Here is a 25,903-nt window from a genome sequence, read left to right as displayed (position 1 = left end):
CCAATCCAGGAATTGAACCCAGGTCTTCCACATTGCAGGCGGCTTCTTTACCAGCTGAGCCACAAGGGAAACGCAAGAATGCTGGCGTGGTTAGCTTATCCCTTCTCCAGCGGATCTTCCTGACCCAGGAATCGAACCAGGGTCTCCTGCATTGCAGGCGGATTCTTTCCCAACTGAGTGTGAGGGAAGCCCATATATATCAGTAGGCAATATAGATTATTGATCATGTTTTAAAACTTGGTGGACGTGGCTTCTTCTGTGTCTTTCTCCTGTGTGTGTTCTTTTGGCGTTACCTTCCTCTGTACAAGTGAAGGTGAACCCAGTCTGTCTGTTTTCTTGAGCAAGGGGAGGGGAAGGGGTTGCGGGAAGTTTCCAAGGGTCATGTAGTCCACTAGCTGCAGGAGAAGAAGAGTTTTATTTAAGATGTGCTGCAGAATCAGTCCCTCTCCACGGTGATTTCGAGTTCCCCACTTTGTAAAACAGCTCCTCTGGGTGACAGCAGGGAGGCAGAACACGGGAGCTGACTGCAGGAAGGAGCAGGCCAGGAAGGCTTCTCGTAGGAGGCTGTGGGCACGAAGGGAGCTGGGCCACAGGCCCGCCCCGGCATCATGGAGGTTGACGGCTCACTCCTTTCCTGCAGTGAAGCCCACGTTCCTTGGGACTCGGGTCTTTGAAGACTACGACCTGCAGAAGCTGGTGGACTACATTGACTGGAAGCCTTTCTTCGACGTCTGGCAGCTCCGAGGCAAATATCCAAACCGAGGCTTTCCCAGGATATTTGACGACAAAACTGTAGGTTAGTTTCGTAAGTGTTTCTGTCCTGCACTGACATTCGAGACATCGTCTTGGGACCTTGAAGATGAGAATAGGTAGTGGAGTGGTGGGTTTGGATTATGCCGGATGGAGTGTTTTGTTTTTTTTTTTTCTTTTTTCTTTTGGCTGCACCTCAAAGCTTGTGGGATCCTGACCAGGGATCATACCTGGGCCCTCAGAGTACAGAGTCCTAACCACTGGACTTCTAACAGATTCCTAGAATTCATTGTTTTGATATGATATAGGATATTGTTTACCTGCTCAGTCCTTTGATGGTTTTCAAACTGCTGGGTTGATTGTTATTTATTGAGTAAACTTGGCATTTCCTTTACCCATTCTGAACTGAATCTTTGTTGACATCAATTACTTGCTGGGCACTGGGGATCCGCAAAGACGTATCATAGCTGCTATCTGGTACCTGCTGGCTGAGGCAGCAGTGGCGGGTGATTCCCGTATGACAGACCAGGCTTCTGCTTCAGGGCTAAGCCTGGACCTCTGCGGACACTGTGAGATGAGCTCGAGCTCAAACTGGAAGATCAGGAAAGGCTTCCTGGAGGAGGTAGTATTTGGACTGCTCTTTGAAGATTAGGTGGGAGTTACTGAGGCTGGGCCTGGGAATGTGAGATGGTGAAGGAAGGACCTTCCAGGCCGGGGAGACCGAGGGAGAAGGCACAGGCATGTGGGCTGGTCTGAATGCAAGGAGTCCGTTGTGCCCAGTGGAGGTGAGGGCTGGGGGCAACAAGCCAGTTGATAGATAATCTGTTCTCCCTGCTTCTGTCTTCCAGCCCTGCCCCAGAGACATGGGATCTAAGCCCATGAAGGCTAAGCCCTTCAATGGGTTCAGTAACAGCCAGCTCAGAGCGCAATGAGGAGTGAACTGCTGGACATGGGGGTTAGGGCTGAGGGGGAGAGCCTGAGAGAGCGCCCCTTGCCCCCCTCCTGGAGGGGTCTCTGGGGTGCACATTAGGATGCTGGGATACAGCGGCTCTCAGGCTCCCCGGGGTGCGGTAGTGAGAAAGGGGCGCTCTTTCTGAAGCGCTCCAGAGTGATGACGGGGCAGTGGAGAGGCCAAGGTGGAGCCGGCTGGTCCAGGCCCTGGTGAAGGCACTCAGGCCCTGCTGGCACCAGCGGAGTCAGGTGAGGCCTGCGGGGTCCCCGCCTGCCGCCCAGGAGCCGCGCCGAGCCCCACTTCACTCTGCAGGCTGCTCTGTGCCCCGGGGGTCACGGCAAGGTCGGGGGGCTGTCTGTGCACAAGGAGCGCGGTGACGGAAGGATCTGGCCTGTTTTGTGTCACTCTGTCTGACACGTTACTGCAGGGAGTGAGAGCTGGCGCCCTGCCTTTTGTTAAATGGAAAAATATGAGTGGTGTGAGCTGGTGGAGCCGACTGTATCTGGGAGCTGTACTTAGCAGAACCACTGAACCCTCAGCTACTGCACCTGGGGCTGTGCTGACTGCAAACACTGACTTAAAGTATTTGAGAGGAAAAGAGGGATAAGGAGGGAAACTGGGGAGAAGTAGTGGTTTTAAAAAGCTTTCTTTAGTGGGTGTTATTGGCATACCTAAGTGAATTCTTATGATATTTTCCTAATAGGTGAAGAGGCCAAAAAGGTCTATGATGATGCCCAAAATATGCTGCAGGCACTGATCAGTCAGAAGAAGCTCCAGGCCAGGGGCGTGGTTGGGTTCTGGCCAGCACAGAGCATTCACGATGATATCCACCTGTACGCGGAAGGCGTGGTGCCACAAGCCTCGGAGCCCATAGCCACCTTCCACGGGCTCAGGCAGCAGGTATGGAGGCCGTGCTGCCAGCGGACACGTAGCCCTCCTTTTTGGTTTAAGCACTGAAAGATCATAAATAAGATTGGCATAAGTCTGAGCTTTGTGTTAGCATGGCTCCACCCTACCTTACCCTAGATGACCCATTGCAGTCCTGAGCCCGAGGCTTTGTGATGGAGAGAATGGACCAACATGGGTTTAGAAGCTGGGCCTCAGGCACCAGCAGGAGGGAGGTGTTTCCTGTCAGGTTGGACGGGTGAGGAGAAACGCTGCTTTTGCCTCGGGGTCACACACAGGTGGACATTCACTTGCTCAAGAACGTCGGTTTGGGTCCAGGCCTGTTAAACAGGCTGGTGTCCTCCTCTCTCAAGGGGAAACAGGTGGGAGCAGACTTCCGCTACATGTCTGCTGGGGGCCAGCTGCTTAGTAGAGCGCTTGCTGGACCATCTTGTTTAATTTCCACCCAGCCTGTTGGCAGGCAGTGTCTATGTGCAGAGGAGAACACGAAGGCCTGTGGCTTGGAGGGAGCCCAGCGTGTCCACACCCCCCACGCCACTGGCTCCTCCTGGTCAGAGAACAGGCTCTTCTGCACACGGCTCCCTCTCTGTGCCCCTGCCTTACATGCAAGTTTTCAGCATGTCCCTTCAGCTGCTGTAAAAAACAAGGTGTCCTAATCAACTGGAACCAGAATTCCCCAGTCATTAACAAAGTTATTAAATAAGTTATTTTTGCAAGGTCTTAACTACCATTCTCAGTCCTTCAAAATGATAGTACTGCTTTTCATCATAACCACCATATAATTCATAATGACATATTTTAGCTGCAACAACATCTGAGGGAATTCTTAAGCTAGGGACATTTAAAGGTACCTTAACAAGTTAAATGGGAGTAGCTACACCCTTGCTGTGTGCACCCAGGCCCAGCACATCCTCACTGTGCACTCAGGCCACAAGACACAAGAGGATTCTGATGTTAAGTTCTCGCCCCTGCTCACTAGGGAATTAGTGACTTTCCTTTTACCTAAATAACTCAGTTCAGAAACCTCCTCCCTGGTCTGAAGTTCCCTCCTTCAGTCCTGGGTCCTCTGATCTCTTTTTACACCCAGCACCATTCCTGTCCAGGCAGTCTGTGATGGACGGTATTAGGGCATTTAATGTAATGACCTTAGTACGTATGTACTTACCCAGATAGATATTTCTAAGGAGGTGCTTTTTTTCCAGTACACTGGAAAATTCTGACTGTAGCGACTCACTGCACTGGGGGGTCTTCTGTTCTGAGTGGCTCTGATCGCTGTTTGTCTGAAAGTGCTGTGGGGCTCTGTGACCTCTCTCTCCTTATGGTGCCAGGAAGCTTTGTCTCTCCCTCTGGCTTTTGTTAGCAAAGAGCAGTTGATGGACAGAGTACAACTGGAAGGCAGCTCCTCCCTGCAGGGCTGGCCCTGAGTCTGACATTCCCATGTGCCTTTGTCAACTACCTTCTTGCCTGCAGCCACTTAACCATTTTCTGCCCAGTGTTGATTAAACTGTACTTGTTTCTAGAGCTGGCAAGCAAATAACTACGAAGCTTCTGGCTGGCCGCTTACTGATTATTCGTCTGTCCTAAGCAGTGCTGCCTAGTGGTCAGGAGCGTTGGTTGTGGATCTGACCTGCGAAGCCCTCACTGCCTCAGATTTCTTGTCTGTAAAATGGAACTGATGGTATCACTTACTTCACAGGGTTATTGAGATGATTTAATTAATTAGTTCATAGAAAGCACCAACTAATGCTTGATACTAAGCACTCAGTACATATAAGTCATTCAGTGTTTACCTTCTCATCTAATATGTGTTGATTGTGAAACATGTGTAAGACTTTGCTTGTCAGCTTAGCAGCAGGAAGAGTCAGTCATCATTTGGAGATGGAAAGTGGGGAGGATGGCTGCCTGGCCTGAGAGAACCCCAGAAGCAGATCCTGCTTTGTTTGATTTCAGGCTGGCCCATCAGTGTCCTTAGCTGTCTCCTGACCCACCGCCCATGGTGGGCAGCATGTGTCCCTGTATTGCTGACCTTGGTCGTTTGTTGAACTGCTTCTGTTGATGCAAAGTAGAGGCTTATACACCAAGTGGACCACTTTTGAACATAACTTCAGGATTTAATGTTGATCTCTAATTGGCAACACTTTTGGGGAAAAAAAACAAAAATCTTCCGTGACTATTTAGGGTTCCAGTTCCAGTAGGCATTCAGTAGATATTTGTGAGTGTGTGAGGTTAACTGATTTCTCAACTATGTGTATGTCATATCAGATAAGTCTCGTTCCGTCTGTTTAGTCAGCATGTGTTTACTGAACACTCTATCTATCAGACACTCTTGTAAGTACTGGGGTGAACAGGACAGACAGCCCCGTCTGAAGCTTGTATTCACTGGAAGATGCTCGATTGCTGTTGGCTGTGTGTTAGTGCTACATCCGTGCTAATGGCCACTCCACCCCCTCCTTGCGTTTCAAGGCCGAGAAGGACTCTGCCAGCGCGGACCCCTACCTCTGCCTCTCGGACTTCATTGCCCCTCTGCACTCGGGCATCCCCGACTACCTGGGCCTATTCGCCGTTGCCTGCTTTGGGGTGGAGGAGCTGAGCAAGGCCTACGAGGAGGAGTGCGATGACTACAGCAGCATCATGGTCAAGGCGCTGGGGGACCGGCTGGCCGAGGTAGAACCGTGGTGCCCTGAGGCCAGGGGCCAGGGCTCGGAGCCGGGGACGGGCATGTGTGTTTATGCACGTGTGTGCCTGTATGTGCGTGTACTCCTGACTCTGACAGCACATGTACTCTTAAATCGTGAATTCTTGAGTTGCTCTCATGCCTCATCTTTGGGCACAGAGCAGCCTTCAGCAACGCCGTAGTTAGAATGACCCCCAGAGCCTTGATACAGTGTTGTCCAGAAGAGCCCGAGAAAAGCCAAACAGATTTCCTGATTCAGAGCTTCTCGTTCTCATGTTGGACTCTTCCATAGATCCCTCATCTTCCTCTGTGGGGTGGGGCAGCCTATGTGGCTGTGGGGGCCGCTTCCCTTTTCCCGAGGCCACTGTCACGATCCCCCCGTCTCCTGGCCACTGTAAACCAGAACCTGAGAGTCAGGGGCAAGTTTGAAGGGCCTCGGACCTCAGATCATGGGCTGTGACCCTTCAGAGTCCAGCGGAGACCAAATCTGAGCCCCGGAGCCGCTGACGACACTGCAGATGAGTTGAGGCTGTCATCTGTCGCCTGTCCCCCTGTGGACCCTCGCTGCCTGCGGGCGAGCGGGATCGCAGGCGGGGTGGGGGCAGGAGAGGGGCCCCGCCTGCCTGAGCTGTGTGCCCCGTGTCCTGGTCCAGGCCTTCGCTGAGGAGCTGCACGAGCGGGTCCGCACGGAGCTGTGGGGCTACTGCGGCGGTGAGCAGCTGGCTGTGGCTGACCTGCGGAGACTGCGCTACGAGGGCATCCGGCCGGCGCCCGGCTACCCCAGCCAGCCTGACCACACTGAGAAGCTGACCCTGTGGAGGCTGGCGGACGTGGAGCGGTGCACAGGTCAGTGCTGCAGAGAGGCGGGAGTCCTCCTCGGGCTACACGCGCAGCAGCGAAGGAGAGGCACGAAGCGGTGACGGGGAAACATGGACAGGGGCTTAGGGTAAAACCCCAGTCCCATCTTTCCTCACCGTGTGCATGCTTGAGTCATGGACCCCATGGACTGTAACCTGCCAGGCTTGTCTGTCCATGGGATTCTCCAGGCAAGAATACTGGAATGGGTTGCCATGCCCGTCTCCGGGGAAGCTTCCCAACCCAGGGATTGAACCCACATCTCCTGCGGCTCCTGCATTGCAGCAGATTCTTTACCACTGAGCCCCCGAGGAAGTCCTTTCCTCCCTGCTCGCAGTCTGTTCTAGCACTTCACCTCCATAGCGTTATTATTTTCCAACAAGAGGACAAGAAACACATTTTAATTTCTGCACTTGGAGGTCCTGTAGAAATGGGATCTCTTCCCTCTGTATTATCAAGTGGTGGTCTTAACATCACCATCTTTAGGTTTATCAGTTTATTATTTCCTCTTCACCCACAACACATGGGAGCTTAGCTGATTCATACCAGCCCATACATCCCCTGCCCCATTCCCTAATACACATGTGTTACTGTTTTCAGCCTCTCCACTAGTGAGTGACCTCTGTAACCTCTAGCAACACACTTCACATCACTCTGTCCTTCCATTCCTTCCAGGAGCATCCCTGGACTTTTGTCTCACAGAACTCCCGTCCTTCCCTTGCACTCTCTTCCTCTTTGTATCTATACTACTGTTAATGCACTGTTTTTAGTGGAGTTCATCAGAAGCGTGCCATCCACGCTGGAGAATAAAAGAATGTAGGTGCACGTGGGGAGCTGTGAGGCTTGTTGAATCTGGGCTGGCAGGAATAGCACGAGCTCAGGAGTCAGGAGGTGGGGACTTAGGACCCATAAGCCAGCTGGGTGACCTTTGACAAAGCGCCTGACCTTCACACTGCTCTGTTGCCTTGTCCAGAAAGGGAATAACGTAGACTGGGTAGCCATGACGTGGGCTCATGCTTAGTGGGGCCCAGCTGAGGTCACCCCTAGTGACCTTGGTCCACCGGAGCCTCTGCAGGCCCATATGGTGTCCTTAACTCCAGGGTTGGGGTCCTTGTCTGGAAGGCGTGGGTGTAGCCTCTGTGGCTGATCTTGGAGGCCGGGAGAAGCGTGTAGAGTCTTCCAGGCCTCCTCCCTACCCCTGCCCTGGTTACAGGAGATCTGCATGTCCTAAGTTTGTTCATCCCGTTGGTGGGAGTTTGCTAGACTACTCTACAACATCTTTCATGCCACGTCATGTGTCCATCTAAAAGGCACAAGTTCACTCTCACTCACTTGTAAGTAAGACTTTATTGGGTGCCTGCCAACCTTATCTCAGCACCGAATAAATGAGCCTTTTTCCTCATGCTGCTCTCCTCAGGCATTAGGTTAACAGAATCGCTGGCCATGGCACCTGCTTCAGCAGTATCTGGCCTTTACTTCTCCAACTTGAAGTCCAAGTATTTTGCTGTGGGGAAAATTTCCAAAGATCAGGTAAGTTAGCTGTTTCATTGTAGGTGGCATCCCTTGGTGCCTGTCTTGTTTTAAATGGAACTGTTAAACCTGTTTTATTTTACATGTGAATGAGAATAAAATGAGAGGCAAAAGATGAAGAAATTTACCCCCACTACTGTTTTGCTTTGATTTCAACTCATTACTCCAATTCTTGTCCTCCCATGTATAAATAGACCACCCTCCTCTCCTCTCCCCCCTACCCCAGCCAGGCCTCTAAGCACCAGATAGTTACCACATATTGTTTTTCTGCCCAGAGAATAAGGCACCCTAGTGAATAAATAAATATCTGTTTCTGCTTAACTCAGTGGATCACTATTAATATTAAGATAAGACATGGAAGATACTTAGAGTATCTTAGTGATTGCTGTGGGAACTTTAGTTCAGAAAGTCATATCATTTTGTTTTAACAAACTGCCTTTAATCTTTTGCAGATTGAGGATTATGCTTCGAGGAAGAACATGTCTGTGGCTGAGGTTGAGAAATGGCTTGGACCCATTGTGGGATATGATACAGACTAACTTATTTTTTTTTAACTTGTCTGTACTTGGTGATCCTCAGGGAAACAGTCCAAAGAGCCTTAATCATAACAGCGCAATGGCCAGGAGCCCATCTGCATCTGGTTGCCCTTTGCACCACTCCAGGGTGCAGACGTTTGGGAGGACCTTATAGAAGACCAGGGTCTTCCTGCAGTTCTTTTAAAACAAGCAGCTGAAAAAAATAATAATAAAAAAAATAAAACAAGCAGCTGTTTTCCAGGGAACTTTGAATAAAGAGCAGCGAGTAAGACTCCAGGGTTGTCCCTGGTCCCTTGGGGGCTAGAACAAGCTGGAGATGGAGGTCTTTTGCATTTCAAAGCAAGTCAGACTTTTTTCAGTTTTTTCCCAGACCTAGGATGTCACTTCTTTTTTCTCTCTCTCTCTCAGAGAAAAGCCTGAAAGTCAGTTAATTGAGAAATATGACCTTGTGGCACTAGTGATGCCGTGAGCAATGGGACACTTTAATCTGAGTGGTTAGAGCAGTTACTCTGACAGGGAAGAAGCATCACCCTGCTCTCTCTCCCGAGACCTCCTTTACTGAAGCCTCAAGGAGATGCTTGAAGGCATCCCTTTAGCCAAAGGCACGCTCTCCCTGAGGCTTATTAGAGGTTCTCAGGCCGCTTGCCCTGGTGAGTCAAATATAGTCACATTCTCCAAGCATATTGTTCTCTCGTAATTTCCCATTCCCTCGCCCTGAGGGGGAAGAAGGAGGTAGGCAGAGGGAGTGGCCGCTGAGCGTAGTTAACATCCTTGGGTCGTTTTCCAGAATTGAGCAGGCTCAGCTGCATGTCCTGTGCAGAGTGGATGGATGGGCAGCGTCACTCTTCTCAGTTCTTCCTTTTCTGCACTGCCCCAACTCCACACGTGTACGGTATGGGAACAGCACGTGGACTTGTTCATGGTTATTGCAGGGAGATGGTTAAGAGTGTGGGCTTTGAAGTCAGACACACCCGGATTCAAGTTTCAGCTTTGCCACATGCTTGTTGTATGACGGAGGCAAATTACTTCAGTTCTCTTAACAGAATTTTGTCATCTGTAAAATGGGGATAGTGATACTAGTTCCTGTCTTGTGGGCATGAGATGTGGATTAAACGAGATAACGCGTGTAAGGCAGGTAACATGGGTCTGGCATATAGTGAGAGCTTGAGAGACAGCAGCTTCTGTAGAGGTCTCTCAAGCTCAGCACAAGGTAGGTGCTCAAGGAAAGGGAGTGAGAGATTAATGGGGGTGAAGTGCACGTGGGGATGACTGGTTCAATATACTAGCTACCCTTTCTGGAATTAGAGCCCCGTTGAACACAGTGACTGGAGTGAGAAGAAGCTACTTTCTGTGTCACTGGCATCGTCAGATCTCATTTTCTGTAAGACAGTCCCCCCTCCCCTCGTGGTATAAGCTGGCCTCGTCCCAAAGCAGTTACATCAAATATACAGTTAGGTATATTGGAGGTGAAAGGGGGAAAAAGCTTAGCAGTTGATAATCCTACATAACTTAGCATGTACATGTGTTCCTGAAGAGTAACTTGCCTTTTCGGGCATCACTGGCCCTTAAAGAGAGAATTATATGCTTTCTTTAGGATCCATTTAATCTGTGCTGGATTGAGAATGGGGCTCAGTTTCCTGAGATGCTCAGTTGGAGGACTTATTTCTCTTCCGTAGCAGCTCTGTTACTCTAGGCGTTGGCACATCCTTCTATATAAGAAAGAATAGCCTCTTGCTAATATTTTAATGTATTTTATCTGAATCATAGTTGTTAAGAGTCTCCCAGTTTCATTAAATGTTTACTGTATCTTTTCTCAACTCATTATGTGACAGAACGGCTTCCTTCATTGTACTGTTGATCTAATCCCGTGATGGATGCCTTTTATCTAAAGACAAAACCAATTTGTTCACGTTTGAGTCCCTGTGTTTTCATTAAAGAACATAGACGAGAGCTTGAGGAAAATCCCTTCTTTGTGTCAGGTGACCTCAAAGGCAGGAAGGTGACCATGCCGTCCCCGGAGTCTCTCTGTGTCTCTGCCCGCACATCCAGAACGTCACCTCGTCGGCAGCATCCGTGGCTCTCACATCCACTTGCTCGCTCTCATCATTCCCATTAGGGATCCCATGTTTATTTTTCCCTCTACAGAAGCGCTTGTTTGGAAGCTCGCTCCCTCTGCTACCCGTGTATGGGATGGAGGCCAGTGTATGGGATGACGGCTGCCGTCAGGCCTCATAATGTGCTGTTTCTCCTCTGAGACATTCTGCTGTTCCTTCCTTTCACAGCTCGGCTCCTTCAGAGAATAGCCTGTCTTCTCTCTCTTTCTCTCAAGCTTGTCTTCAGCAAATATCCGAGTGTCTGCGTTGTGCCAACCACCTTTTCCCATTCTCTCCTTAACTCAGTGAAGCTAGGTGTTTTTTTTTTTAACCCATCTCTTCTGTCATAAATGACCTCTTAGTTGTTAGATCCATTAAGATCTAACATTGGCTATTCTAGTGATTTTTCTTCTCTGGATGTGGGCAATGTTGACCACTTCAGAAATCTTTCCCTGTTTCCTCCTGATTTCACTCTTCTGGTTAACTTTACATGTTTCTTATTTCTTAGCTTCTTTCATAATTTTCTCTTCCTCTACCAATTTGAATCCTGGTCCTCATGATCCTATCACTAGTTACCTTCTTAGTCATATAGTTTTAGTGGGAAATCTCATCAAACCAGTATCTTTATCCAGACTTCTCTGTCCTGAAGAACATAGCATGTCAAGCATCCAGTATCATCTTACTCTTCTCAAATTCTTGATATATTCAATAATGAAAAATTCTACCATCACTCCAATAGAAACCTCAAACTCACCCCAATTTGCACATAAAAGACACACTTTTAGTTGAGAAGGTGAAATACCTTTCCCAATACCTTAACCAAATGGTTAAGGCAGACAGTGTTTTAGGTTAAGGCCTGATTTGGGACTTGAAGGATAAAGGTGAAGAAGCTAGGTAGAAACAAATGAAGAACTGTCTTTGTTCATGAATACTGAAGGTTGTAAGGGTGTTAGATCTCCTCCTAAATTATCTATAGACTCAATGCCATTTCAAGCAGAAATTCCAACAGAGGTTTTGTTGAATGTGATGAGCAGATATTTAAATGTCTGTGGATTAGCAAAGGACTGAGAGAGCTTCTTCTAACTGTGAAGAGAATGAGGAGACTTACAAGATAGTAAGCTTTATTGTAGAGTCTGTGTTGTATGTGGTGCAGAGGTAGGCATTCTGAGCAGTGCAGTGAACTGAGGACCCTGGAGAGCAGCCCATGCATATATACTGACCTTTGAGATATGATGAGATGGCTGATCAGTGGGGGAGGAAGGGTGACTCCATAACTAGTTCTAGAACAACTGTTATCCTTACAGAAAAAATGAAGTTTGGTTTATGCCTCACACCTCACCTAGCAGTCAGTCCCAAATACATTAAGGTCTGAATTACAAAAGCAAATATTTAAATGTTTGCATGAAAGAAAAATCTTTGGGCAGGAACAAATCTCTTGAGACATATGCTAATCATTAAAGATGATTAAGTCAAATATATTCAAACTAGCACTTAGGTTAAGCTAATAAACAATTTATTGTAGTAAAAAGACAAACCAAGACTTGATATTTACAATACTGTTAACTGAGAAGGAAGTAGTAAGAAGAGTATAGAGAGAATTCCTATTTTTTACATAATAGGAAAACAGACTTCCTCTTCCCAGGATGGTATCTAGAGGCATTCAGGATGGTCCAGCATTTGATATACCACTGTAGGCTTTCCTACAATACAGCCTCTTAGTAAGACTAGGCTGTTCTTAACCCCTGGTAATAGAATTGTTTACCTTTATACCAAGAAGGTTGGGATAGCACTAAAATCCACATGTGGTGTGTGCCCAGGCCAGCTTCAAGGAGTTTGTGCTGTGAGACCTAAGGTTCTTTATGAGATTGTCTGAAGCAAGAAGACATGTCAGCCAGGCGTGGTGGTGTATATGTCTGTGACAGGATCAAGTGCACTTTCCTTATTGAGGAGCAGAAAATCATTGTGAAAGCGTTAAGAGCAGAAGCACAGAGTCAGAAAGCTAAATTTAAAAAATGAAGCTTTTTTGAGTAATTTTTAAAAATCAAAAAAAAGAAAAATGGAAAAGACTTGAAGAGGCATTTCACAGAAGAGAAAATACATGGGGCTTATAAATCAATAGAAACCTTGGAGATACGAATTACGATCACAATTAGCTTATAAGTTACATTCATAAGATTTATAAAGTTAAGGAGTCTAACAGCACCAGGTGCTAAAGAAGATCCGTGTGAGCTCATTTCATGATGTGTAAATAGGTGCCCCTGCTTTAGAAAACAGCCATACCTCACCAAGTTGAACATTTGCACACTTTGGGCTCTAGCTTAGGACTCCACCTTCCAGCTGTGAATCCAGTAAATGCATGCATTTGTGTACCAGGAGGTATGTACAGAAATGTTTATAGTAACATCTTCATGATAGTTATAACTGGAAAAGCTGAAATGCCTTTCTGTCTGCAGGACAGCGTTTAAGTAAATTAGGTGTATTAACAGTATTCAGTAGTAAAAAAATAATAAGTGAACCACAGCTATACCTGACAAGAAGAATGAATCTCTGAAAATATTAAGGAAAAAAAAAAAGCAAGTCCCAGGATATGATTGACACTATTTTTATTGAGCTCAAAAGCAAGCAAAACCAAAGAGCATCTTCTCAATGCACGCATAAATGGTAAAACTAGAACTAAAAAAAAAAAAGATAAGCCAAAATTCAGCCTAGAAATCACCTCTGAGAGGGAAACAGGGAGCAGATGTCACGGACACGTGGGTAGACACTGGTTATTAGTAATGTTCAGGTTTTTGGGTTGTATGTTAGGTTTATGGTTGTTTATTATGTTATGCTTCACAACTAGCTTTATATTACAGAGTTCTGTATGTATTACATATGTTGTACTTAAGTATTGTAAAAATAATAAAGGAAAATGGAATAATAAGCCAAAATCTGGGGTGCTGACTTTGTAGATGTTTTTTATGTGTCAAATATGTTTTTTAAGCAAAGGAAGGACAAAGAGCACGGTGATGCAAAGGTGGGGGTTGGGAGCTGAGAACTGAGCATCTGTGCCCATGTCCAGCGAGAGCCAAGTGTGGCTGCAGATAAAGGCTTTGAAGGATAATCACTGGTGGTACCCTGAGCACAAGCGGAGAATGTAGACAGGAGAGAGGCACTCTGGGCAAATGGGCCCTGATGGAATAGGACAGTTGGACACCTGACTTTGGAATTGAAAGAATGACTGGGAAGTTTCATCATGGAGGTGGAGGCATGGGTGGGATGGCATCTAGAGAATCTGAAGAGAAGATGAACTTGATTCTGGGACCAGGGAGGAGGGAGAGCCAGTGGAGGAGCCGACATGCGGAGTAAAGGAGACCGGGAGAGGGGGCCACGTCGGGCAAGCAAAGGGAGAGAGAGCTCAAGATCTGACCACAGAGCCTGGCGCTGCCAAGAGCTCTGGGAACAGGACCCCTCTCATGGGTGACCCTCGTGGAGCAGTTGGGGGGCGCTGTGGGGACCAGGGGCACACTGCGCTAGGTTGAAGACAGTGCAAGGTGAGGCAGATTACTTAGTTGTCTTAAGAAGATGGGATGGGAAGATAGAATTGAAAGTGTTTAAGATAGAAAAAGGCTTTTATGCTGAGGAGTAAGTACCAGGTAATGCAAAAAAAAAAAAAAAAAGTATCATCTACCAATCACCAACATTTTAAACCTGGGAGTTATTCCAAAACCTGCCTTTTTTTTCTTTCAAACTTCACATCCAATTCATTCTCACATCCAGATGGTTTTACCCACTAAATATCCATGCCTGGTTTAGGGTCTCATAATTTCTTCCCTGGACCCCTCTGCCACAGTCTCTGGGTTAGTTTCCCGGCTTCCTTTAGCTGTAAATGTGAGTGCTCTGATGCTTTATGCCCACACCAATCCTTCTGCCTGAACCAGTCCCCCCTCCACCCCTCATTGTCTCAGATACATGCGTGTGAAAAAACCTCTGTGTTCTGACCCTGCTTCGCATGCTTCAGCAGCCCTAAACTGCTGCAGTGTCCCCGCCTGTCCTGAAGGAGCTGTCTGCTTCTGTTGTCTCCTCTGCCTGAAATTATCCCACCCTTGAGCTTCAGCAAAGCTTCCCAACCCTCCGCTCCCCTCCTCCTCAGAGCTAAGAGAAATGACACCTCGTCTTAACTCCTCAATAGCAGGGTGCATAGTTCACCATGTTCTCACTGATAGCGACAGTATATGTCGCCACTGGAGTCTGACCCTGCTCTCTGAAGGGCAGGTTTGGAACCTTGTTCGTCTATGCTGTGTCTAAAATAGCTCTTGATGTGTGACAGGTGCTCAGTGAAGTTTGTCTTCAAAGAGAAGCAGATGCTTTCTGGGGACAGTGGTTTGTGAGGAGAGCAGAGTGAAAAGCTCCTGGAGGGCAGGGGCCAAGCCTCTGGGCTCAGAGTACCCAGAGCCTCACTCAGCACCTGCCCTGTAGTTTGCTACTGAGTTTTCTGAATGAGCAGAGGGAAGCAGTGATTTCTCTTGCTCAGAAGGAGACTGGGACGTCAGAGCCCTAGCACCCTCCACACCCAGCTTAAATTTTTTTAATTACCAGTAAAGATGGCACCCTGGCAGCCCTGCGGGAAAACCGCCTCACTGTAGCTTCTTGCTATAGATCAGCTCTATGTGTGGTCAGATTGCAGAACAGAAAGTATACTATGATTCCGTGTGTGTGTGTGTTTTCAAGAGATGTATGCAGTGAAAATGTCCACGAAGATAAACAAAATCCTTAAACTTCTGGGGGTTAGGAGCAAGGGGTGAGCACTTCATGGTTTAGGTATGTCTCACTTTCTGCACTGTTTCAAATGTGTACAACAAAGATACTGTAAGAAAGATTAGCTTGGCAAGAAAATCCATCTTGAAATAAATGCTATTTGGAATAATCTGAATGAAAATCTTTTGCATTTAAGTGAATTAGCCCCTAAATTCAGTGTCATTTCTCAACACTTAGAATATCTAATTCCATTTACATTCTCCCATCTTCAAATGTAACTTTCAAAGATATATTTTGCCTCGTTCCTTGCTTTTAAGTGTTATGAGGGTCTTTTGGAGACTCACAAAGCAAGCAATCTCTAGAACTGTTGTCTAGGAAAGGATTACAGATTAAATGGTTTTTGAGAACCTTGAGAGTAGATATTCCATGAAATGGAAGAAACAAACCTCAGACAGACCCATGAATGATATTTATCACAGTTTCTGTCTCCCACAGTGCAGATACATATGGCAACTTACAGAGTATGAAGCTTGCAGCCGCTGAGAAAAGAACTTCGAACTTTTTACTATTCTGTTTTATTCTTTTATCCAGAGAGAAACCAGAATGAAGTGACATTTCATTCCAGATTATCTGAAAGAATTCCAATACTTACTTCTCTTTAATCATGAGACATTATCCTTTTATAGAAAAGAAGAGGCTGGAACTTCCCTGGTGGTCCAGGGGTTGGGACTCGACGCTTCCAATGCAGGAGTCATGGGTTCAATCCCTGATGTCGGGACTAAGATTCAACATGCCACTTGGTGTGGCCAAAAACAGGAACAGACATTTATTTTGTGCATGTTTTCAGTGAAAATATGTGAAATCCAGTTGTCTTGGTGAATAGTGCTAAATATCATCAGTGAAAATGACTTTAAGCTCTGGGAAGACATGGGGGCCAAGTGACAGCAACTCAGACATCTGAGCTGCGGCTGCTGAGAATGGGCCCATGAGACACATAGTCAGCGTGTCCAAGGCTTCTCAGTGCATGCAGAATTTATGGGTAGTGTTTGAGATGGAAGGCCGAGGGAAACTTGGGAGAGACTGATATTAACAAAGGTGAGCTCTCCTCAGAGATTAAATAAAACACCTCAACCTAGAGGAGAAGTATGTTTTATGCAAGCCTTTGATGGTGGAAGATTGGCTGGGCGGATCTTAGCAGAAGCAAAAGAAGATGGTACAGAGATGGAGCTTTCTATATACGAGGCCTCTCCTGGAGTGTGATGAAAGGATTTCTTCCTCCTCCTGTAAAACCTTCTAGTGTAAAGTGTAGGATTGTTACATCCTAAAGCAAGATCGGCTTCTTTTTAGGGGGGGATTGAAAGAAATCCAAGAATCTGGTGACAGAGGCCTGGTATTGAAACCTAGAGCAGAGTAATATTGCAAAATTCTATACTTTTCCTGAACATTGCTTTAGTTTTATATAATTTGGCTTCTGAGTTTGATTGAATTTGAGTAATGAATCTAAAAACCCAGATTTTCCTTTTCATTTACTTAAATGCACATATACATGAATATACGTAAACATGAGAGCAAAGCAGGTTCATTTTAAATTATATATGCATGCGTGCTAAGTCATTTCGGTTGTGTTCCGACTCTTTGCAACCGTATGGACTGTAGTGTGCCAGGCTCCTCTATCCATGGGATTCTCCAGACAAGAGTACTGGAGTGGGTTGCCATTTCCTTCTTCAGGGGATCTTCCCAACCCAGGGATCAAACCCACGTTTCTTATGTCTCCTGCATTGCTGGCCGATTCTTTCCATCTGAGCCCCCAGGGAAGCCCGTACTGTAATCTATAAAATTCAGCCAACATAAGCTACATAGAGCACATTAAAGTCATTGTCTTTATTTTAACTCTTCTTAGAATTGATTACTATTAAGATACTAACCTCAGTGTATTTAGAATGAAACCATAAATATTGCTGTTAAATCAGTGATAAGATTCAAAGGTAGCAAATTTATTTTAAAAAGGAAATGTGTCTATAGATCAGTGTCTCTCAAGCCTGTACCCCTTTTAAAAGGCACATATTCTCACAGACAACCCCCATCCACCCTATCTCTCCCCAATGTGAGTTATACTAGTTTTATTTATTATAACATTGCTTGCATGTGTATTGTTATAAAATCAGGGACAAATTCTTCAAGCTTATTTCACCTATACTGGTATAAAACCAGAATAGAACTATACAAATAAAATTACAAAACGTTCAGTTTTCAAGTTAAAAACAAAGAAAAGGAAATGTGTGAATGTTATATTCTGCTTTTCTCAGAAGGATCAACTGTCCAAAGTTGATTATAGCATAAAGGACATCATTAACTATAAAGTATATCACTCCAGAGCCCCTGAAGTTTTTTGGTTAGCATGTTAAACATATTCCTGCATGATATAACTAAAATACCATTTTATATTTTAGAAATTTAAAAAAATAAGGTGTTAAGTGTAATTGGCTTAATTTTTTAGTTGCGATACTTTGGCTTAGTGGCATTGCCATTTCAATAAATTTTAGTATTAAGTAAAGAAAATGTTTAGCCTGATATGACAGATTGTTGCTGGTGTTTACATCTGCTGAAATGAGCACATCAAGAAAATTTCAAAAGTTCCAGTGAGAAAATTCTTAGTGTCAAAAGTGCTTGGTTATTTTTAAAATAACTTTTTACCGAGAAGTAGCAATTATCTTTGAGACATATCTCAATGGCTTGTCTTAAATAAAGCCTTCCATCTGGTCATCATCTGATTTCTCCTAACATTGCTATGGGCAAGTACTAACTAACACATGCTCTTTAAAACTGTTGAGGACCCAGAGGGATCGGGTAGAGAGGGAGGTGGGAGGGGGGATCGGGATGGGGAATACATGTAAATCCATGGCTAATTCATGTCAATGTATGACAAAAACCACTACAATATTGTAAAGTAATTAGCCTGCAACTAATAAAAATAAATGAAAAAAAAAAAAAACTGTTGAGGAAGCTGAAGGATTAGCTTGGTCTTTAGTAGAACCAAGGCTGGTTCTTAATCTGTAGAGTTCTATTTCCCTCCACTGCCTTCAAATTAATCATCTTGAATAAAGTTAGGAGTCAAATGTTAATAAGTGGATATATCCTACCTTCACCCCCCCTTCAAAAAAAAAAATTGAGTTATATGATAGAAGGAAAGAGGTGGGATATCTCTATACAAATTTTTTTCCCCCCCGATATAAATTTTTGAGTCCATTTCACTTGGCAGAGGGATGAGTTTGGGTAAAATTCTCTTTTGTAGTTAGAAAAATGATCAGTAAGGTGAAAATAATTAAAAAACAATCCCGCTTCACACTTGGTGTGTTATCATCCAACAGACAGATAAGACCAGAGAAAGACCTCGTGAGACTTCTATTCCATTGGCTACAATTAACCACTGTGGGGAAAACAGACAAAACCAAAACTTTACCAGAAAGTTGAAGTTAGGTATAAGGTACTCAGTGAACTTCCTTGATCATTTGTAATAGTCAATGCTGATATCAACCAGGGTTCTTGGCCTTCCCCAGTCAATAGAAATCAACTAGAGGCCAGACAAGAAATGCAGGCAAAGCTTTACTGGGGCCCTGCTGCAGCAACGGGGGAGCAATAGCAAGTACCAGGTTCCCTTGCTTGCTCCGCCTGGAGTGAGCTGGTTCTTTATATGGGGTGATGGTAGGGTGTGTCCATGGGTCGGGTCAGAGGGGTGGCTTAGGCGGCTTGCCCACCCCTTTGGTGGTGTTGAGTGCAGGGGGCACATGCCTGCTTTCTCTCCTGACACTCTGCATTTGCTCCTGGCTCTTCAGAAGTGGCAGTTATTGTTTTTGGGGTTTTTTTTTTGTCTTTTTGTCCATAATTTGCCCCAACTGCATATGCACGCAGTTATTTTTAGTCCCTTATAGCTTCTTTGTATTTTGTTGCTCCAGAAGTAGCTCGTCCAGATGCAACCACAGCAGTACAGTGTCCCAGGTCCCAGCCCGTCTCAATGTCAGAACCAAAATTTAGAAATTCTACTAAACACATTGCAGAAAACTTAAATATTTGTTGAATGGATGAAATCAAACTAGAGGACTAAACACCAAGGAACCAGCTAGGAAATGAGAGGAGAAACAAATACTGTGTGATATCACTTATGTGAGGAATGTAAAAAAAAAGTCAAATCCCCACCCCCCTCCCCCCCCAAAAGAACAGCTTTTCTATAAAAACAAAATTGGATGGTGGTTATCCGGACCTGGGGCTGGGGTGCAGATGGCGTGGGAACTGGGGCGATGTTTAAGGGTACAGATTTGCAACTAGATAAGTTTTGAAGATCTAAGGCAACACATAGTGATTATAGTCAACCATGCTATATTATAAATTTCAGAGTTGCTAAGAGACTAAACATAACTGTTCTCAACACAGAAATGATAAATATATAATGTGATAAAGGCCTTAGCTCACTGCCGTAGTAATCATATCACAATATAGAAATGTATCAAACCAACACATTGCACATCTTAAAGTTACATAAGGTTATATGTCAATTATATCTTTTTTCAAAAAGCAGCTAGCTCCAGAGAGCTCTTCCAGCATCCAGAGACATGCTGTATATGACCAGTGCAAAGAAACAAGAGCAGAAAGCAAATTGCATCCATCAGTGACCTTTCCAAAGCCTACAATTCACTGATCACTGATACCCATAATGATGAGTCGCAAGTATTGTAATATTCCCTCACCCTCCTTCATCATCCAAGACTCATGGAAATCCAGTGGCACTTCAGTATTGGGTACATTTTACCATATGCATTACTATATCTGAAGGCTGGCCCCCCAAGGATGATAGTGTGATTCCTTTCCTTTAAGCAGAAGGTAGATGAAGAGAAATCCTTCCTTCCCCTGTTGTCAGAAAACAGTTTCTCTTTATCGGCTCTCACCCGTGGCAGAAGAGCCAAGCCTGACATGGTTTAAACTAGAGAGAGGGGTGCTGGAGTCGAGGAGGTTCACTGGGGTGAATGAAAAGATGTAGAAGGAACGTGGTTACAAAATGAAGGAGTGTGTCGTGACAAGGGTGTCAGCTCAGACCGTGGCAGCTGAAGGGGCTGGTGCCTGGCAGGGCTGAGTCACTTAGTGCTGCTGGCATTGAGGGGAAGGCAAATGCTAATTTTAGATGGTTTGTATTGAATTCGCAGGAGGCTCTGACTTCAGAAAGCAGAGTAATTATTGGGTTTGATTAAGTGAAAAGTGAGGTTTGACTTTAGATGCCACCCTTAAATTTTGACTCACAAAGTGTGTGGTGGGGAATGTTAAGATTTCTGGGTGGTGGGAAGCAAGAATGAGTTTTACAAAGGGTTCGGTCTTGTAAGTAGCCAGTATTTGTGGGCATACTTGAGGGCAGGGAGCAGGGGGGAAAGTAGGAAAGAGTAATGCTCCATTTAAAGCAGAGAAATGTGGTGAGAGTAGAAAGAATTTAGAGGGACAAAGCCTTCCTTCCATAGGAAAAAAAGATGTGGGTGCTTATTCTAGTGGGATGGGTATGTGGCCAATCAACTTTGATTTTATGAACACAGGCCACTTGGATGACTCAAATAAGAATCTGAAAAACCTTGCTTATTTTGTAGATTTAATTGGAACCTTGCTATCAAGGTCCTGCTAAGATTTGCTGTAACAGGGGGAAAACCACTTACATCTACCTTGTAAACTTCTCTTCCCATGAGCTCAAACAGTGCTTGTGTTGTTAGAGAAAATGCTGATTGGGCAAATTACCTCTCCTTTTGCTTTGGCTGAGATCCTCAAGAGGGAAGATACTTATATTCATTCAGTCCATTCATCTATTTGTTCATTTATCAAACATTTATTGGGCCAGGTCCTGTTCTAAGCGCTAGGTTGGGATGAGTCAACTCCCCTGGCCTCCTAGAGAGTAACATTCTCTACAGAGCTTAGAGCGACTATGTCACCCGTACTTTGTATCATTCAGTTTTTGTTTTTATTGGAATATAATTTCTTTACAATGTTGTATTAGATTCTGCTGTACAACATCTTGAATCAGCCATATATATATATATATATCCTTTCTCTCTTGAGCTTCCCTCCCACCTCCACCCCTCATCCCACCCTTCTAGGTCATAACAGAACCCAGAGTTGAGCCCCCTGTATTACACGGCAACATCCCACTAGCTATTTTGCACATGGTAATGTATATGCTTCAATGCTACTCTCTCGACTTGTCACTCCTTTCCCTGCTATGTCTGCAAGTCTGTTCTCTATGTCCTCGCCTCTATCCCTGCCTACAAATAGGTTCCCTAGTACCATTTTTCTAGATTCCATATATATGTGTTAATATACGATATTTGTCTTTCTCTTTCTGACTTACTTCACCCTGTTCTAGGCTCATCCACATCACTTCAACTAACTCAATTTCGTTCCTTTTCGGGGCTAAGGTGTGGTGCATATATCATTTAGGTTTTGAACACCTTCCATTGCAGATTCAAATATATTATTTTGAGGAATATTCACTCATGTTTTTTATTTTCTAATTTTTTCTTGGGATATAGTTGCTTTATAATGTTGTATTGAATTCTGCTGCACAGCGAAGCGAATCAGCTATATGTTTAAATATATACCCTCTTCTTTGGATTTCCTTCCCTTTAGGTCACCGCAGAGCATTAGGTGGAGTTCCCTGAGCTATATAGTAGGTTCTCATTAGTTATCTATTTTATATATATGTGTGTGTGTGTGTGTGTGTGTGTGTGTGTGTATAGTATACACATGTCAATCACAGTCTCCCAATTCACCCCTCCCTCTTACCCTCCTTCGTGTCCGTACATTTGTCCTCTCTGTCTTTGTCTCTATTTCTGCTCTGCAAATGGGTCCATCTGTACTGTTTTTATAGATTCCATGTATGTGTATCAATAGTTGACATTTGCTTTTCTCCTTCTGACTTCCTCACTCTGTATGACAGTCTCTAGATCCATCCATGTCTCTAACCCATGTTTTTAATCGGCCTCTTTGCCAAGATTTCACTTCAGTTTCTGAGTGCAGCTCCCAGCAGTTAGGGAACTGTAACCTTCCTTACACTCTGTCACCCTAACCACCTCAAGTTTTAGGCTTCATCAAGCAAGCCTGGTTTTACTTCTCCTTGCTTAACCCAGATTGAAATCAGTATGCTGTGTTGACTGTGGAAAACACTGGTACAATGCCTCGGGGACAGAATTGTTTCTGAGCATTGATCTTATTGCGCCAGAATCAGATAAGAGGGGTGTGTGCATGTGTGCATCACGTGTATATAAGCATCACTCTATCTGAGAAGGAAAGGTCTGGGATTAGCAGTCAGCCTCCACTGCTCACTGTCAGCTCAGCATTGCTTTGTGAATACAGCTCCAAGAGCTGCTGCCAAGCTTGGTTTGGTGTGGTATGATAGCTCTTCAGTCATGTCCAAATCTTTGCAACCCCATGGACTGTAGCCCGCCAGGCTCCTCTGTCTATGGAATTCTCCAGGCAAGAATACTGGAGTGTGTTGCCATTCCATTCTCCAGGGGATCTTCCCGACCTGGGGATCGAACCCTGGTCTCCTACCTTGCTGGCAGATTATTTACCATTTGAGCCACCGGGGAAGCCTGCTGTCAAGTTTCCCTCCTCCTTATCTGATCATGGCCTTTGGGGAACAAAAGTGCCCAGACATCTCCCCTTGCAGATGAGCTAGCCACAATGCTGACAAGTGTTTACCAATACACATCTGCCTTCCAAAGGGAAAGCATTTATTCAACAAACTGCTCTTCAGAGATTTATAGATGGACCTTGCCTTCCTGCCATTGCCCTAAATCACAATTCCCTTCTTGTATTCCTCTATTTTTCTTTTCTAAAAATTTGCTTTTTGAGACTGGTGCACCAAAGAGTCAGTCAATTCATGGCAACATAGATTTGTAAAAGTTCCACCTTACTTTAAAACATCGTTTCTGTTCAGTCATTCAAGGATATTTATGATGAGTAAAATCAACTGAAGAACCCTGGAAAAAAAAAAAGAAAAACCCTGGCTTATCACATTAAACCCCTGTGCCTGGTAGAGATAAATGCCTCTAACTACCAACTACCTGCTATAAAGTCCCTCGTTGGTGTTGAGGCAGAATCCAAACGTGGACTCTTCCTAAGAGAAGGTGATTTGAGTTTTGTCAAGTTATCCTATCAAATGTAGCCTCACATTTTTGTATATTAATCTTCTCTTTATAGAAATTTCATTTTAATTTTGACCAGATTGAATAGACATAAGTGGGGAACTTATTTTGGTCTACAGTTATAGACAATGTTCCTATTACAGGATTGACATTTTACAAATGAATTATTCCAGTCATGAGAACGGTGGGTAGGTTAGTGAAATCCATCCCACACCTGGAAAAGCACCTCAAATACACTAAGCTATGTTTGAATTAGCTAAAGTCCACTTAAAAATAGGTAGCATTTATTCCTTTTTTTGGCCATGCCACACAGCATGTGGGATCTTAGTTTCCTTGCATTGGAAGCACAGAATCTTAATCACTGGACCATCAGGGAAGTCTGAAAATAGGTAGCATTTTTCATTATAAAATTTGTTCATTGCAAAAAGCTTGTAAACTATATAAAAGTATGCAGAGGAGAACAATTCATATCTATAATCCCTACTTAGCTACTACTAATGTTTTATTATATTTCTTTTCATCATCTTTACTTCTTTCTTTCCTTCTGTCCAACCATGTGTGGGTAAGCTGAATAATGGCCCTGAAAGATATCCATGTTGTAATCCCAGAACCTGTGACTATTACCTTATATGACGAAAGACGGAGTTAAGTTAAGAACATTGAAATGGAGAGGTTATCCTGGCTAATGCAGTGGGGCCTATGTGCAGTCACACAGATGCTCAGAAGAGGGACGCAGGCAAAGATCTGACAGAAGAGGAAGCCCAGTCACCACTGCAGTGGTCAGCGCCTCTGGCTTTGAGGACAGAGGAGAGGGCCATGAGTCGGGGCAGAGGCCGCTTCCAGCAGCTGCGAGAGAAGCAAGACGTGGATTCTCTCCAGAGCCTCTGGAGAGAGGGCAGCCCTGCCGACACCTTGCTTCTGGCCCAGTGATACTGATTTCTGACCACACAGACAACTGCGAGAGAATAAATGTCTTGTTTAAGCCACCAAGTTCATGGTTATTTGTTATAGCAGTGAGAGGAGATTAATGTCTCATGAATCTATCAGTTTCTGTATCCATCAACCTACTTACTACATATCTTTTTTTTTAAATTTTTTATTAGTTGGAGGCTAATTACTTTACAATATTGTAGTGGTTTTTGTCATACATTGACATGAATCTGCCATGGAGTTACATGTATTCCCCATCCCGATCCCCCCTCCCACCTTCCTCTCCACCCAATCCCTCTGGGTCTTCCCAGTGCACCAGGTCCGAGCACTTGTCTCATGCATCCAACCTGGGCTGGTGATCTGTTTCACCCTAGATAATATACATGTTTCGATGCTGTTCTCTTGAAACATCCCACCCTCGCCTTCTCCCACAGAGTCCAAAAGTCTGTTCTATACATCTGTGTCTCTTTTTCTGTTTTGCATATAGGGTTATCGTTACCATCTTTCTAAATTCCATATATATGTGTTACTATACTGTAATGGTCTTTATCTTTCTGGCTTACTTCACTCTGTATAATGGGCTCCAAAAATATGGAACGCTTCACGAATTTGCGTGTCATCCTTGCGCAGGGGCCATGCTAATCTTCTCTGTATCGTTCCAATTTTTAGTATATGTGCTGCCGAAGCGAGCACCCACATATCTTTTTTAATATGATTTATATGTTTCTGTGTAGGTAACTATACATTCATATTATATATACTCCATGGACTATAGCCTGCCAGTCTCCTCTGTCCATGGAATTCTCCAGGCAAGAATACTGGAGTGGTTTGCCATTCCTTTCTCCAGGGAATCTTCCTGACCCAGGGATTGAATCTGGGTCTCCTGCACTGCAGGAAGATTCTTTACTATCTGAGTCACAAGAGAAGCCCCTATATATATATATAATACACATACCAATATTATATATATATATATCCATGTACCAGTATTTTCATTTTGTTAAAATATGCATAACATAAAATTCACCATTTTACATTTTTAATTGTACAGCCTGTGGCACAAAGTACACTCGTGTTGTGTGACCATCATTACCATCCATCTTCTGAACTTTTTTATCTTCCCCAACTCACCCTCGATACACACTAAACACTCCTCGCTTCCTCTCCCCCTACTCCCAACCCTTGGTGATCACCATTCACTTCTTGTTTCTATGAATTTGGCTCCTCTAGGCACCTCAAATATTTGGAATCATACAGTATGTGTCCCATTGTGACTTATTTCACATAAAGTAATGTCCAAAAGGTTCATCTATGTTGTAACATATGTCAGAATTTTCTTCCCTTTTAAAGCAGAATATTTCATTGTATAAATATACCACACTTTATATGTCCATTTGTAAATTGATAGAGACTTGGGTTTGTTCCACCTTTTGGTTATTTTTGAATAATGCTACCATGAACGTGGGTGTACAAATATCTGATTTCATCCCTGCCTTCATTTCCTTTTGTTATACAACCACAAGTGGAATTGCTGAATCATTTGGTAGTTCTATGTTTAATTTTTTGAGGAATTTCCATACTGTTTTCCACAGCAGCTGTACCATTTTACATTATCACCTCCAGTGGACAAGGGTTCCAATTTTCCACCAACATTTGTTATTTTATTGTTGATAATAGCTATCCTAGTGAGTATACAGTGGTATCTTATTGTGGTTTATACATATCTATTTTTATATTATTTTTTCCACCATTTTATTTTTGTTTTA

General features: G+C 44.4%; 1 protein-coding gene, 1 non-coding gene and 1 pseudogene across 5 annotated transcripts in view; 2 read left to right on the top strand and 1 right to left on the bottom strand.

The window, feature by feature from the left end:
• MTR (5-methyltetrahydrofolate-homocysteine methyltransferase) overlaps positions 1-12,353 on the top strand; it is a 121,898-nt gene extending 109,545 nt beyond the window's left edge. For all 4 annotated transcript variants that reach the window (XM_070471034.1, XM_070471033.1, XM_070471035.1 and 1 more), the window contains exons 28-33: positions 641-796; positions 2,406-2,602; positions 5,072-5,272; positions 5,936-6,128; positions 7,555-7,667; positions 8,120-12,353. In XM_070471034.1, coding sequence (XP_070327135.1) covers positions 641-796; positions 2,406-2,602; positions 5,072-5,272; positions 5,936-6,128; positions 7,555-7,667; positions 8,120-8,206 — 947 coding nt within the window. In that variant the 3' untranslated portion in view covers positions 8,207-12,353. The remainder of the gene's footprint in view (positions 1-640; positions 797-2,405; positions 2,603-5,071; positions 5,273-5,935; positions 6,129-7,554; positions 7,668-8,119) is intronic.
• Positions 11,962-13,226, top strand: LOC110141896 (large ribosomal subunit protein eL34-like; annotated as a pseudogene).
• Positions 13,227-24,722: 11,496 nt separating this feature from the next.
• On the bottom strand, positions 24,723-24,830 carry LOC139036152 (U6 spliceosomal RNA). Its single transcript, XR_011488884.1, has one exon. It is a non-coding gene; the product is annotated as a U6 spliceosomal RNA (small nuclear RNA).
• Positions 24,831-25,903: the final 1,073 nt, after the last annotated feature.

This window comes from Odocoileus virginianus, chromosome 7 (genome assembly GCF_023699985.2).
Source record: "Odocoileus virginianus isolate 20LAN1187 ecotype Illinois chromosome 7, Ovbor_1.2, whole genome shotgun sequence".
NCBI classification, from domain to species: domain Eukaryota; kingdom Metazoa; phylum Chordata; class Mammalia; order Artiodactyla; family Cervidae; genus Odocoileus; species Odocoileus virginianus.
This window is presented reverse-complemented; position numbering and strand designations above follow the sequence as displayed.